We start from the raw sequence: 13,800 nt of genomic DNA, 5'->3' as shown, positions 1-13,800 counted from the left end.
GGACACACGGACAGGAACACACGGACAGGGACACACGGACAGGGACACACGAACAGGGACACACGGACAGAAACACACGGACAGGAACACACGGATAGGGACACACGAACAGGGACACACGGACAGGAACACACGGACAGGGACACACGGACAGGGACACACGGACAGGGACACACGGACAGGAACACACGGTCAGGGACACACGGATAGGGACACACGGACAGGGACACACGGATAGGGACACATGGACAGGGACACACTGACACACGGACAGGGACACACGAACAGGAACACACGGACAGGGACACACGGACAGGAACACACGGACAGGAACACACGGACAGGGACACACGGACAGGGACACACGGACACACGAACAGGGACACACGGACACATGGACAGGGACACACGGACACACGGATAGGGACACACGGACAGGGACACACGGACACACGCATAGGGACACACGGACAGGGACACACGGACACACGGACACACGGACAGGGACACATGGACAGGGACACACGGACAGGAACACACGGACAGGGACACACGGACACGGACACATGGACAGGGACACACGGACAGGGACACACGGACACACGAACAGGGACACACGGACACACGGACAGGGACACACGGACAGGGACACACGGACACACGAACAGGGACACACGGACACACGGACAGGGACACACGGACAGGGACACACGAACAGGGACATGTGTTCACATGTTGACATTTTCTTAGTTACCATGCCATGAGACATGCAACTCCCATCCCCCTGCAGTCTCATGTTTATAGCCAATTTCATGTTGTGCAACCCAGTAGGATCATAGGCGTGTTACTAGAAGGATTACCTCCGTTACACAACCAACCATATAAAGGTTCTGGAGCAGAAAAAACACCTTACAGCAAAGCTCCTGTCACTCAAACACACCAAGAATCCTCTAGTGTGTGCTTGCTACTCCCTACGTACTGGGTTTCTGACTGTGTGTGTACCTGTGTGTTGGTAGACAGGGAAGGGGGAGCCCCATGTCTTCAAGGAGAAAACCTTTAAGAAGAACCGTCAGTGTGGGGTGTGTCGTCAGAGTGTGGACAACACGGGGTCCTTTTGCCGAGGTGAGTCTCTCTCTCTCTCTCTCTCCCTCTCTATCCCTCTCTCTCCCTCTCTCTCTCTCTCTCTCTCTCTCTCTCTCTCTCTCTGTTGTCCTCTCTCTCTCTCTCTCTCTCTGTGTTCTCTCTATCGCTCTCTTGTTCGCTCTCCCTCTCTTGTGTTCCCTCTCTCTCTTTCCCCTGGTCTCTCTCTCTGTCTCTCTCTCTCTCTCTCTCTCTCTCTCTCCCCCTCTCCCTCTCTCTCTCTCTCTCCCTCTCTCTCTCTCTCTCTCTCTCTCTTTGTCTCTCTCTCCCTCTCTCTCTCCCTCTCTGTCTCTCCCTCTCTCTCTCTGACCTGGTCTCTCCCCCTCTCTCTCTCTCTCTCTCTATCGCTCTTTCTCTCTCCCTCTCTCTCTCCCCCTCTCTCTCTCTCTCTCTCTCTATCGCTCTCTCCCTCTCTCTCTCTCTCTTTCTCTCTCCCTCTCTCCCCCTCTCTCTCTCTCTCTCTCTCTCTCTCTCTCTCTTTGTCTCTCTCTCTCTCCCCTCTCTCTCACTCTCTCTCTCCCTCTCTCTTTCTCCCTCTCTCTCTCTCTCTCTCTCCCCTCTCTCTCTCTCTGGTTGTGTTGTATCGCTCTCTCTTTGTGACCTCTCTCTCTCTCTCCTCTCTCTCTCACTCTCTCTCTCTATCTCTCTCTCTCCCTCTCTCCCCCCCTCTCTCTCTCTCTCTTTGTCTCTCTCTCTCTCCCTCTCTCTCTCTCTCTCCTCCCTCTTCCTCCATAGAGGATCCTGTTATAGCTCTCTGTCTCTGTCAGAGCCCTCATGCTGCTGACTCACTGTAAGCTGCTCGTTGTCAAGGACCCTCAGACCAGCTAACATGCTACATAGAATACACCAAATGAACCTGACTAATGCTTCCCTTCTGTCTCCTGACCCACCCTCTCTGTTGCCATCCTTCTCTCTCCAGTGTGTAAAACAGCCACTCACAAGAAATGCGAGGCAAAGGTAAGACTCCAAACCGATTCACTTCTGCGTAACTTACCCAACTTATTCTACACTCTTAGAAAAAAAGGTGCAACCAAGAGCTGTCCCCTTTGAAGAATCATTTTTGGTTCCAGGTAGAACTCTTTTAGGTTCAATGTAGAACCCTTTCCACAGAGGGTTCTACATGGAACCAGAAAGAGTTCTACCTGGAACCAGAAGGTTACTTCTATAGGGACAGCCAAAGAACCTTTTTGAAATCCTTTTTTCTAAGAGTGTACCCTCCCTGTCCCTGCTATGAGCTAGTAGCCATTGATGTGACCGACTGCACCCAAGCCCCATTTGAAAGGGTCATTGATGGAGGAGTGAATGCCAGCTTTGGCCAGGGGCAGGGAGAGACTTGGCAGACTGCAGCTGCTGGCGCCGTGCGTTATGGAAGATGGCATGTGGCAGAAATTGCTGTCCAGTCTTGGTACCATCGATTTCCATTTGAGGAAAGAGACCTAGAGGATAAGGGGATTAAAAGTTGCAAACCAATACACATCCATAGCCAGTTATTTTTTTTAAATATTCGTTTAATCTTTGAAGATTTCAATCAAGGAATGAGCACGAAATGGTCTGCAGTAGACCTGGCATAGTATGTAGGCCACTCTTGTTCTGTGGATTGTAAAGCTCTGGCTCTGTTTCCTCGAAACAATGCTGTTGGTCAGGAAGATACTATTTCCACACTGTTGTGTTCTGTTTGGGCTCTGTTGTTTGTGACCTGGTTGTGTTCTGTTTGGGCTCTGTTGTTTGTGACCTGGTTGTGTTCTGTTTGGGCTCTGTTGTTTGTGACCTGGTTGTGTTGTATAGGCTCGGTTGTTTGTGATCTAGTTGTGTTGTATAGGCTCGGTTGTTTGTGATCTAGTTGTGTTGTATAGGCTCTGTTGTTTGTGACCTGGTTCGGTTGTATAGGCTCGGTTGTTTGTGATCTGGTTGTGTTGTATAGGCTCGGTTGTTTGTGACCTGGTTGTGTTGTATAGGCTCTGTTGTTTGTGACCTGGTTGTGTTGTATAGGCTCTGTTGTTTGTGACCTGGTTGTGTTGTATAGGCTCTGTTGTTTGTGACCTGGTTGTGTTGTATAGGCTCTGTTGTTTGTGACCTGGTTCGGTTGTATAGGCTCGGTTGTTTGTGATCTGGTTGTGTTGTATAGGCTCGGTTGTTTGTGACCTGGTTGTGTTCTGTTTGGGCTCTGTTGTTTGTGACCTGGTTGTGTTGTATAGGCTCTGTTGTTTGTGACCTGGTTGGTTGTATAGGCTCGGTTGTTTGTGATCTGGTTGTGTTGTATAGGCTCGGTTGTTTGTGACCTGGTTGTGTTGTATAGGCTCGGTTGTTTGTGACCTGGTTGTGTTTTGTATAGGCTCTGTTGTTTGAGATCTGGTTGTGTTGTATAGGCTCTGTTGTTTGTGACCTGGTTCGGTTGTATAGGCTCGGTTGTTTGTGATCTGGTTGTGTTGTATAGGCTCGGTTGTTTGTGACCTGGTTGTGTTGTATAGGCTCGGTTGTTTGTGACCTGGTTGTGTTTTGTATAGGCTCTGTTGTTTGTGACCTGGTTGTGTTGTATAGGCTCTGTTGTTTGTGACCTGGTTGTGTTGTATAGGCTCGGTTGTTTGTGACTTGGTTGTGTTGTATAGGCTCGGTTGTTTGTGACCTGGTTGTGTTTTGTATAGGCTCTGTTGTTTGTGACCTGGTTGTGTTGTATAGGCTCGGTTGTTTGTGATCTAGTTGTGTTGTATAGGCTCGGTTGTTTGTGACCTGGTTGTGTTGTATAGGCTCGGTTGTTTGTGACCTGGTTGTGTTTTGTATAGGCTCTGTTGTTTGTGGCCTGGTTGTGTTGTATAGGCTCGGTTGTTTGTGACCTGGTTGTGTTTTGTATAGGCTCTGTTGTTTGTGATCTGGTTGTGTTTTGTATAGGCTCTGTTGTTTGTGGCCTGGTTGTGTTCTGTTTGGGCTCGGTTGTTTGTGGCCTGGTTGTGTTGTATAGGCTCTGTTGTTTGTGGCCTGGTTGTGTTTTGTATAGGCTCTGTTGTTTGTGGCCTGGTTGTGTTCTGTTTGGGCTCTGTTGTTTGTGGCCTGGTTGTGTTCTGTTTGGGCTCTGTTGTTTGTGGCCTGGTTGTGTTTTGTATAGGCTCTGTTGTTTGTGATCTGGTTGTGTTTTGTATAGGCTCTGTTGTTTGTGACCTGGTTGTGCTTTGTATAGGCTCTGTTGTTTGTGGCCTGGTTGTGTTCTGTTTGGGCTCTGTTGTTTGTGGTCTGGTTGTGTTTTGTATAGGCTCTGTTGTTTGTGACCTGGTTGTGTTTTGTATAGACTCTGTTGTTGTTTGTGGCCTGGCCTGGTTGTGTTGGGGTCTGGAAATGATAGCTGCATAGCTGAGAGTGGGCTGTTGACTGGTGGTGGCCGGTGAAATGTCCCGGCAGTGATAGCCATCGGTCCTGCCCAGGAAGGGAGAGGCCAGGCCAGCCTCTGGGGGTGTGGGACTCTGGCCTCTCAACTGGCCTTAAGACCTTGAACACTGTTAGGCTGTTCTCTACAAGACATTGAACACTGTTATGCTACTCCACAAGAAATTGAACACTGTTAGGCTACCCTACAAGATATTGAACACTGTTAGGCTACTCTACAAGACATTGAACACTGTTAGGCTACTCTACAAGACAATGAACACTGTTAGGCTACTCTACAATACATTGAACACTGTTAGGCTACTCTACAAGACATTGAACACTGTTAGGCTACTCTACAAGACATTGAACACTGTTAGGCTGTTCTCTACAAGACATTGAACACTGTTAGGCTACTCTACAAGTCATTGAACACTGTTAGGCTACTCTACAAGACATTGAACACTGTTAGGCTGTTCTCTACAAGACATTGAACAGTTAGTTAGTTACGGGCCCTTCCCAACAATGCTTCGTAAACAACAGGTGTAGACTAACAGTGAAATGCTTAGTTATGGGCCCTTCCCAACAATGCAGAGAGAAACAACAGGTGTAGACTAACAGTTAAATGCTTAGTTACGGGCCCTTCCCAACAATGCAGAGAGAAACAACAGGTGTAGACTAACAGTGAAATGCTTAGTTACGGGCCCTTCCCAACAATGCAGAGAGAAACAACAGGTGTAGACTAACAGTGAAATGCTTAGTTACGGGCCCTTCCCAACAATGCAGAGAGAAACAACAGGTGTAGACTAACAGTGAAATGCTTAGTTACGGGCCCTTCCCAACAATGCAGAGAGAAACAACAGGTGTAGACTAACAGTGAAATACTTAGTTACGGGCCCTTCCCAACAATGCAGAGAGAAACAACAGGTGTAGACTAACAGTGAAATACTTAGTTACGGGCCCTTCCCAACAATGCAGAGAGAAACAACAGGTGTAGACTAACAGTGAAATGCCTAGCACAAGAAATAAATCCACAATGAGTAACGATAACTTGGCTATATATACAGAGTACCAGTACCGAGTCGATGTGGAGGGGTACGAGGTAGTTGAGGTAGATATGTAGATACTGTAGGGACAAAGTGACTAAGCAACAGGATAGATAATAAGCAGTTGCAGCAACGTATGTGATGAGTCCAAAGAGTTAGTTCAACAGGGGGTCAATGTAGGTAGCCCGGGTAGCTGTTTGGTTAACTGTTTAACTAACTATTTAGCAGTCTTATGGCTTGGAGGTAGAAGCTGTGCAGGGTCTTGTTGGTTCCAGACTTGGTAGCGCTTTCTGTGCGGTAGCAGAGAGAACAGTCTATGAGTTGAGTGGCTTGAGTCTTTGACAATTTTTAGGGCCTTCTTTTGACACCGCCTGGTATAGAGGTCTTGGATGGCAGGGAGCTCGGCCCAGGTTATGTACTGGCCCGTATGCACTACCCTCTGGAGCTCCTTACGGTCGGATGACAAGCAGTTACCATACCAAGTGGTGATGCAGCCAGTGAAGATGCTCTCAATGGTGCAGCTGTAGAACCTTTTGAGGATCTGAGGGCTCATGCCACATCTTTTCTGCATCCTTAGGGGGAAGAGGTATTGTCGTACCTTCTTCACAACTGTGTTGGTGTGTGTGGATCATGATTATTCCTTAGGGATGTGGAGACCAAGAAACTTGAAGCTCTCGACCCGCTCCACTACAACCCTGTGGATGTTTCCTGTAGTCCATAATCAGCTCTTTTGTTTTGCTGATGTTGAGGGGAAAGGTTGTTGCCAGGTCTTTGAACTCCTCCCTATAGGCTGTCTCATCATCGTCGTTGATATGGCCTACCACCATCGTGTAGTCAGCAAACGTAATGATGCCGTTGGAGTCGTGTGCGACCACGCAGTCATGGGTGAACAGGGAGTACAGGAGGGACTAAGCACGCACCCCTGAGGGGCCTCCATGTTGAGTGTCAGTGTGGCGGATGTGTTGTTGCCTAACATCACAACCTGCGGGTAGGGAACCAGGATCCAGTTGCAGATGGAGGGGTTCAGTCCCAAGGTACTGAGCTTGGTGATGAGCTTGGAGGGCACTATGGTGTTGAACACTGAGCTGTAGTTAATGAACAACATTCTCACATAGGTGTTCCTCTTGTCCAGGTGGGTAAGGGCAGTGTGGGGTGTAATCAAGATTACGTCATCTGTGGATCTGTTGGGGCAATATGTGAATTGGATTGGGTCCAGGGTGTCTGGGATGATGGTGTTGATGTGAGCCATGACCAGCCTTTCAAAGCATTTCATGGCTACAGAAGTGAGTGCTACGGGGCGGTAGTCATTAAGGCAGGTTACCTTGGTGTTCTTCGGCACAGGGACTATGGTGGTCTGCTTGAAATGTGTAGGTATAACAGACTGGGCCAGGGAGAGGTTGAACATGTCATTGAAGACACTTGCCAGCTGATCAGCACATGCTCTGAGTACACATCCTGGTAATTCATCTGGCCCCAAGGCCTTGTGAATGTTAACCTGTTTAAAGGTCTTACTCAAATCGGCTACGGAGAGCGAGATCACACAGTCGTCCAGAACAGTTACTTCACTGTCCTGTCAGTGCTCCCTCAGGAAAAGCACTTCATCTTCTCTTCCCAGAATAAAGCATTTCCTGGAAAACAAAGTGACCAGAATAAAGAAGTCTGTGTACTTCTCTCTATGGCTCCCCCTCTTGTTTCTCTCTATGGCTCCCCCTCTTGTTTCTCTCTATGGCTCCCCCTCTTGTTTCTCTCTATGGCTCCCCCTCTTGTTTCTCTCTATGGCTCCCCCTCTTGTTTCTCTCTATGGCTCCCCTCTTGTTTCTCTCTATGGCTCCCCCTCTCGTTTCTCTCTATGGCTCCCCTCTTGTTTCTCTCTATGGCTCCCCCTCTTGTTTCTCTCTATGGCTCCCCCTCTTGTTTCTCTCTATGGCTCCCCCTCTTGTTTCTCTCTATGGCTCCCCTCTTGTTTCTCTCTATGGCTCCCCCTCTTGTTTCTCTCTATGGCTCCCCCTCTTGTTTCTCTCTGTGGCTCCCCCTCTTGTTTCTCTCTGTGGCTCCCCCTCTTGTTTCTCTCTGTGGCTCCCCTCTTGTTTCTCTCTGTGGCTCCCCCTCTTGTTTCTCTCTGTGGCTCCCCTCTTGTTTCTCTCTGTGGCTCCCCCTCTTGTTTCTCTCTATGGCTCCCCTCTTGTTTCTCTCTATGGCTCCCCCTCTTGTTTCTCTCTATGGCTCCCCCTCTTGTTTCTCTCTATGGCTCCCCCTTGTTTCTCTGTTTCTCTTGTTTCTCTCTATGGCTCCCCCTCTTGTTTCTCTCTATGGCTCCCCCTCTTGTTTCTCTCTATGGCTCCCCTCTTGTTTCTCTCTATGGCTCCCCCTCTTGTTTCTCTCTATGGCTCCCCCTCTTGTTTCTCTCTATGGCTCCCCCTCTTGTTTCTCTCTATGGCTCCCCCTCTTGTTTCTCTCTATGGCTCCCCCTCTTGTTTCTCTCTATGGCTCCCCCTCTTGTTTCTCTCTATGGCTCCCCCTCTTGTTTCTCTCTATGGCTCCCCCTCTTGTTTCTCTCTATGGCTCCCCCTCTTGTTTCTCTCTGTGGCTCCCCTCTTGTTTCTCTCTGTGGCTCCCCCTCTTGTTTCTCTCTATGGCTCCCCTCTTGTTTCTCTCTATGGCTCCCCCTCTTGTTTCTCTCTATGGCTCCCCCTCTTGTTTCTCTCTATGGCTCCCCCTCTTGTTTCTCTCTATGGCTCCCCTCTTGTTTCTCTCTATGGCTCCCCCTCTTGTTTCTCTCTATGGCTCCCCCTCTTGTTTCTCTCTATGGCTCCCCCTCTTGTTTCTCTCTATTGGCTCCCCCTCTTGTTTCTCTCTATTGCCTCCCCCTCTTGTTTCTCTCTGTGGCTCCCCCTCTTGTTTCTCTCTGTGGCTCCCCCTCTTGTTTCTCTCTGTGGCTCCCCCTCTTGTTTCTCTCTGTGGCTCCCCCTCTTGTTTCTCTCTATGGCTCCCCCTCTTGTTTCTCTCTATGGCTCCCCCTCTTGTTTCTCTCTGTGGCTCCCCCTCTTGTTTCTCTCTATGGCTCCCCCTCTTGTTTCTCTCTATGGCTCCCCCTCTTGTTTCTCTCTATGGCTCCCCCTCTTGTTTCTCTCTATGGCTCCCCCTCTTGTTTCTCTCTATGGCTCCCCCTCTTGTTTCTCTCTGTGGCTTCCTTTCTTGTACTTGTCTTGTGGAGTTGCTGTCAGTCATCCAAACACGAAGTCAACAACCTACAGCTGGCTCATCTCTTTCATGAACAATCCCACTTCAAAAATACACAAATATGCCAAAACAGTGTTTTATTTCAGCGTGTTCTCTGTGTAGAGAACAACTTATCTGTGAGCTGGAGTTGTCCACAGGGAGTGAAGGGTTAAGGGTTGGGTAATGTTGCCCATGATGAGCTGCTCAAATATGTCAGGAAGAAAGACATTTCTCCTATTTTGGGGAGGGAATAGTCTAAAGTTGTTTATGTTAAAATCAACAACAGGAAGTGTAGAATAGAAATAGAATGGCTGTCTGGTCATCGTTAGGGAGTCGGAGTCACCCTGTCACAGAGTCATGATAATTGCCGGGGTAGATAGAGTGTCTTGTTTTTAATGTGGTCATACTAATGAGTGAGTCCGTGTGATGCTGATCAGCGTTAAAACCATAAGCGTGACAGCTGACTTAGCAGCTCTGGGGTTCTGCCAGATGACCCTTGGTGGAGGGGAAATACAACCAGGGTACTTGGCCACTGTTCTGTTCTTTTCTGTTCCGAGTGCTGAGAAGTCTCCCTATCATCCCAAGAATGCCTTCTACCTCTCTCCGCCAAGGTCAGAGGCAGAGCATGGAAATGTGTTCGGTGCCGTGGAGTCACGTCCAGGTTACTTGCCATTTATAGGTTCATAAAGACAATGAACTGACTACTATGGGATTTTTCCATTGTTGATCTCTGGCAATCTTGCCTTGCAGATTTTTTCAGTTCTGTTTATTTACCACTCGTTTATTTTTGTCCAGCATTGCTCTTTGAATACTTGTTTCACTTGGAGGAGGGGTGGAGGAGAGGATAGGAGACGAGGGGTTGTTGTAGTCACTGTTAACACTGGCTCCATGACTGGGAGGAGGGGTGGAGGAGAGGGGAGGAGACGAGGGGGTTGTTGTGGTCACTGTTAACACTGGCTCCATGACTGGGAGGAGGGGTGGAGGAGAGGGGAGGAGACGAGGGGGTTGTTGTAGTCACTGTTAACACTGGCTCCATGACTGGGAGGAGGGGTGGAGGAGAGGATAGGAGACGAGGGGGTTGTTGTAGTCACTGTTAACACTGGCTCCATGACTGGGAGGAGGGGTGGAGGAGAGGGGAGGGGAGGAGACGAGGGGGTTGTTGTGGTCACTGTTAACACTGGCTCCATGACTGGGAGGAGGGGTGGAGGAGAGGGGAGGAGACGAGGGGGTTGTTGTAGTCACTGTTAACACTGGCTCCATGACAGGGAGGAGGGGTGGAGGAGAGGGGAGGAGACGAGGGGGTTGTTGTAGTCACTGTTAACACTGGCTCCATGACTGGGAGGAGGGGTGGAGGAGAGGGGAGGAGACGAGGGGGTTGTTGTGGTCACTGTTATCACTGGCTCCATGACTGGGAGGAGGGGTGGAGGAGAGGATAGGAGACGAGGGGGTTGTTGTAGTCACTGTTAACACTGGCTCCATGACTGGGAGGAGGGGTGGAGGAGAGGGGAGGAGACGAGGGGGTTGTTGTGGTCACTGTTATCACTGGCTCCATGACTGGGAGGAGGGGTGGAGGAGAGGATAGGAGACGAGGGGGTTGTTGTAGTCACTGTTAACACTGGCTCCATGACTGGGAGGAGGGGTGGAGGAGAGGGAGGGGAGGAGACGAGGGGGTTGTTGTAGTCACTGTTAACACTGGCTCCATGACTGGGAGGAGGGGTGCAGGAGAGGGGAGGAGACGAGGGGGTTGTTGTAGTCACTGTTAACACTGGCTCCATGACTGGGAGGAGGGGTGGAGGAGAGGGGAGGAGACGAGGGGGTTGTTGTAGTCACTGTTAACACTGGCTCCATGACAGGGAGGAGGGGTGGAGGAGAGGGGAGGAGACGAGGGGGTTGTTGTGGTCACTGTTAACACTGGCTCCATGACTGGGAGGAGGGGTGGAGGAGAGGGGAGGAGACGAGGGGGTTGTTGTGGTCACTGTTAACACTGGCTCCATGACTGGGAGGAGGGGTGGAGGAGAGGATAGGAGACGAGGGGGTTGTTGTAGTCACTGTTAACACTGGCTCCATGACTGGGAGTCACACACAGTAATTATCGATACCAGAGGGACACATGACCTCTGTCCTATATGTTCTGTTCTGTCCTGTACCCACCCTCAGGTGTTTGGACAGAGAGAGAGAGAGGGGGGGGGAGAGAGAGAGAGAGGGGGGGTGGAGTGAGAGAGAGAGAGAGAGAGAGGGGGGGGGAGAGAGAGAGGGGGGAGAGAGAAAGAGCGAGTGAATAGAATATGGAAGGAGGGAAGGAGGGATGGCAGAGAGAGACAGGAGGAGAGCTGGAGTGAGAGAGAGAGAGAGAGAGAGAGAGATATATATTATGGACAGAGTGTAAGTCAGATGGATAAAGAGGTAATACCTAACAGCATTCCCGGGCCTTTGAGGGGCCCAACCAATGACTAAGGGACATTACTAGGTCTGTTTCAGAACGTTCATTAGGTCTGCTTCTGAACGTTCATCAGGTCTGCTTCTGAACGCTCATTAGGTCTGCTTCTGAACGTTCATTAGGTCTGCTTCAGAATGCTCATTAGGTCTGCTTCAGAATGCTCATTAGGTCTGTTTCAGAATGCTCATTAGGTCTGTTTCAGAATGCTCATTAGGTCTGCTTCTGAATGCTCATTAGGTCTGCTTCAGAATGCTCATTAGGTCTGTTTCAGAATGCTCATTAGGTCTGCTTCAGAATGCTCATTAGGTCTACTTCAGAATGCTCATTAGGTCTACTTCAGAATGCTCATTAGGTCTACTTCAGAATGCTCATTAGGTCTACTTCAGAATGCTCATTAGGTCTGCTTCAGAATGCTCATTAGGTCTGCTTCAGAATGCTCATTAGGTCTGCTTCAGAATGCTCATTAGGCTTTCTCCCCTGTTATCCTGGCTCTCTCCCCTGTTCTCCAGGCTGTCTCCCCTGTTCTCCAGGCTCTCTCCCCTGTTCTCCTGGCTCTCTCCCCTGTTTTAAAGGCTCTCTCCCCCCAATCACTCACTCACTCACTTATCCACTCACTCACTCACTCACTCACTCACTCACTCACTCACTCACTCACTCACTCACTCTAATAACATACCAGTAATGTTACCTCATCCCCAGCTAGTCTCTCATAGAACTGCACATGCATTCACAGTGAGAGCATTAGCCATGGTTCCTGGCTTTGATGGATCAAAACATTGGTTGGACCAGTGGCCCATCTATGAGAGGGAGAGAGGGGTTAGCACTGTGAGCCTTACCAGCTGGGCCTGTTAAGAAAAAGATAGAGTGGGAGAGGAGGGAGAGGTACACAGAAGGAGAGCGGGAGTAAGGGAGAGGGTAGAGGGAGAGCACTTGCAGGAAGCGTGTTCGTAAGTGTTGGCCAAAGAGATGGAATCTGGTGTGTTTTTTGGCATAATGGTCCCCTGCTGCAGGCCCCATCGCTCACTCTGAGAGGGGAGGGCAGCAGGCTGGGAGAGAGAGGGGGGGGGGGGTGCTGCGAGAGAGAGGGAAAGATTGACAGGGAGAGAGAAGGGAAAGAGAGGGGAGGGCAGCAGACTGGGAGAGAGAGGGGAGGGGGGGATGCTGCGAGAGAGAGGGAAGGATTGACAGGGAGAGAGAAGGGAAAGAGAGGGGAGGGCAGCAGACTGGGAGAGAGGGGAGGGGGGTGCTGCGAGAGAGAGGGAAGGATTGACAGGGAGAGAGAGGGAAAGAGAGGGAGGGCAGCAGACTGGGAGAGAGAGGGGGATGCTGCGAGAGAGAGGGAAGGATTGACAGGGAGAGAGAAGGGAAAGAGAGGGGAGGGCAGCAGACTGGGAGAGAGAGGGGGATGCTGCGAGAGAGAGGGAAAGATTGACAGGGAGAGAGAGGGGGAGGGGGGTGCTGCGAGAGAGGGAAGGATTGACAGGGAGAGAGAGGGGAGGGGGGGGTGCTGCGAGAGAGAGGGAAGGATTGACAGGGAGAGAGACGGGAAAGAGAGGGGAGGGCAGCAGACTGGGATAGAGAGGGGGGATGCTGCGAGAGAGAGGGAAAGATTGACAGGGAGAGAGAAGGGAAAGAGAGGGGAGGGGAGCAGACTGGGAGAGAGAGGGGGGGGGGGATGCTGCGAGAGAGAGGGAAGGATTGACAGGGAGAGAGAGGGGAAAGAGAGGGGAGGGCAGCAGACTGGGAGAGAGAGGGGGATGCTGCGAGAGAGAGGGAAGGATTGACAGGGAGAGAGAGGGAAAGAGAGGGGAGGGCAGCAGACTGGGAGAGAGAGGGGGGGGATGCTGCGAGAGAGAGGGAAGGATTGACAGGGAGAGAGAAGGGAAAGAGAGGGGAGGGCAGCAGACTGGGAGAGAGAGGGAGGGGGGGATGCTGCGAGAGAGAGGGAAGGATTGACAGGGACAGAGACGGAAAGAGAGGGGAGGGCAGCAGACTGGGAGAGAGAGGGGGGGGGGGGGGATGCTGCGAGAGAGAGGGAAGGATTGACAGGGAGAGAGAGGGGAAAGAGAGGGGAGGGCAGCAGACTGGGAGAGAGAGGGGGGGGGGGGATGCTGCGAGAGAGGGGGAAGGATTGACAGGGAGAGAGAGGGGAAAGAGAGGGGAGGGCAGCAGACTGGGAGAGAGAGGGGGGATGCTGCGAGAGAGAGGGAAGGATTGACAGGGAGAGAGAAGGGAAAGAGAGGGGGAGGGCAGCAGACTGGGAGAGAGAGGGGGGGGGGGATGCTGCGAGAGAGAGGGAAGGATTGACAGGGACAGAGACGGGAAAGAGAGGGGGGGCAGCAGACTGGGAGAGAGAGGGGAGGGGGGATGCTGCGAGAGAGAGGGAAGGATTGACAGGGAGAGAGAGGGGAAAGAGAGGGGAGGGCAGCAGACTGGGAGAGAGAGGGGAGGGGGGATGCTGCGAGAGAGAGGGAAGGATTGACAGGGCGAGAGAAGGGAAAGAGAGGAGGGGAGAGAACGCGGGATAGAGGGATTATTAGAGAAAGGCGGAAAGAGAATTTTTGAGGGATGGAGAGAGAGCCAGTTTGGAAGAGAACGAGAGAA

General features: G+C 51.0%; 1 protein-coding gene across 7 annotated transcripts in view; it reads left to right on the top strand.

The window, feature by feature from the left end:
• Window positions 1–13,800, top strand: part of LOC135503949 (tensin-2-like) — a 55,199-nt gene that overhangs the window by 19,999 nt on the left and 21,400 nt on the right. For 5 of the 7 annotated variants that reach the window (XM_064922150.1, XM_064922151.1, XM_064922152.1 and 2 more), the window contains exons 2-3: window positions 1,017–1,122; window positions 2,060–2,097. In XM_064922150.1, coding sequence (XP_064778222.1) covers window positions 1,017–1,122; window positions 2,060–2,097 — 144 coding nt within the window. The remainder of the gene's footprint in view (window positions 1–1,016; window positions 1,123–2,059; window positions 2,098–13,800) is intronic. The other 2 variants (XM_064922154.1, XM_064922155.1) reach the window with 1 other exon arrangement.

Source organism: Oncorhynchus masou, chromosome 18 (assembly GCF_036934945.1).
Source record: "Oncorhynchus masou masou isolate Uvic2021 chromosome 18, UVic_Omas_1.1, whole genome shotgun sequence".
Taxonomy (NCBI): Eukaryota; Metazoa; Chordata; class Actinopteri; order Salmoniformes; family Salmonidae; genus Oncorhynchus; species Oncorhynchus masou.
Note: the sequence above shows the minus strand (reverse complement) of the source record. Positions and strands in the feature narration are given on the sequence as shown.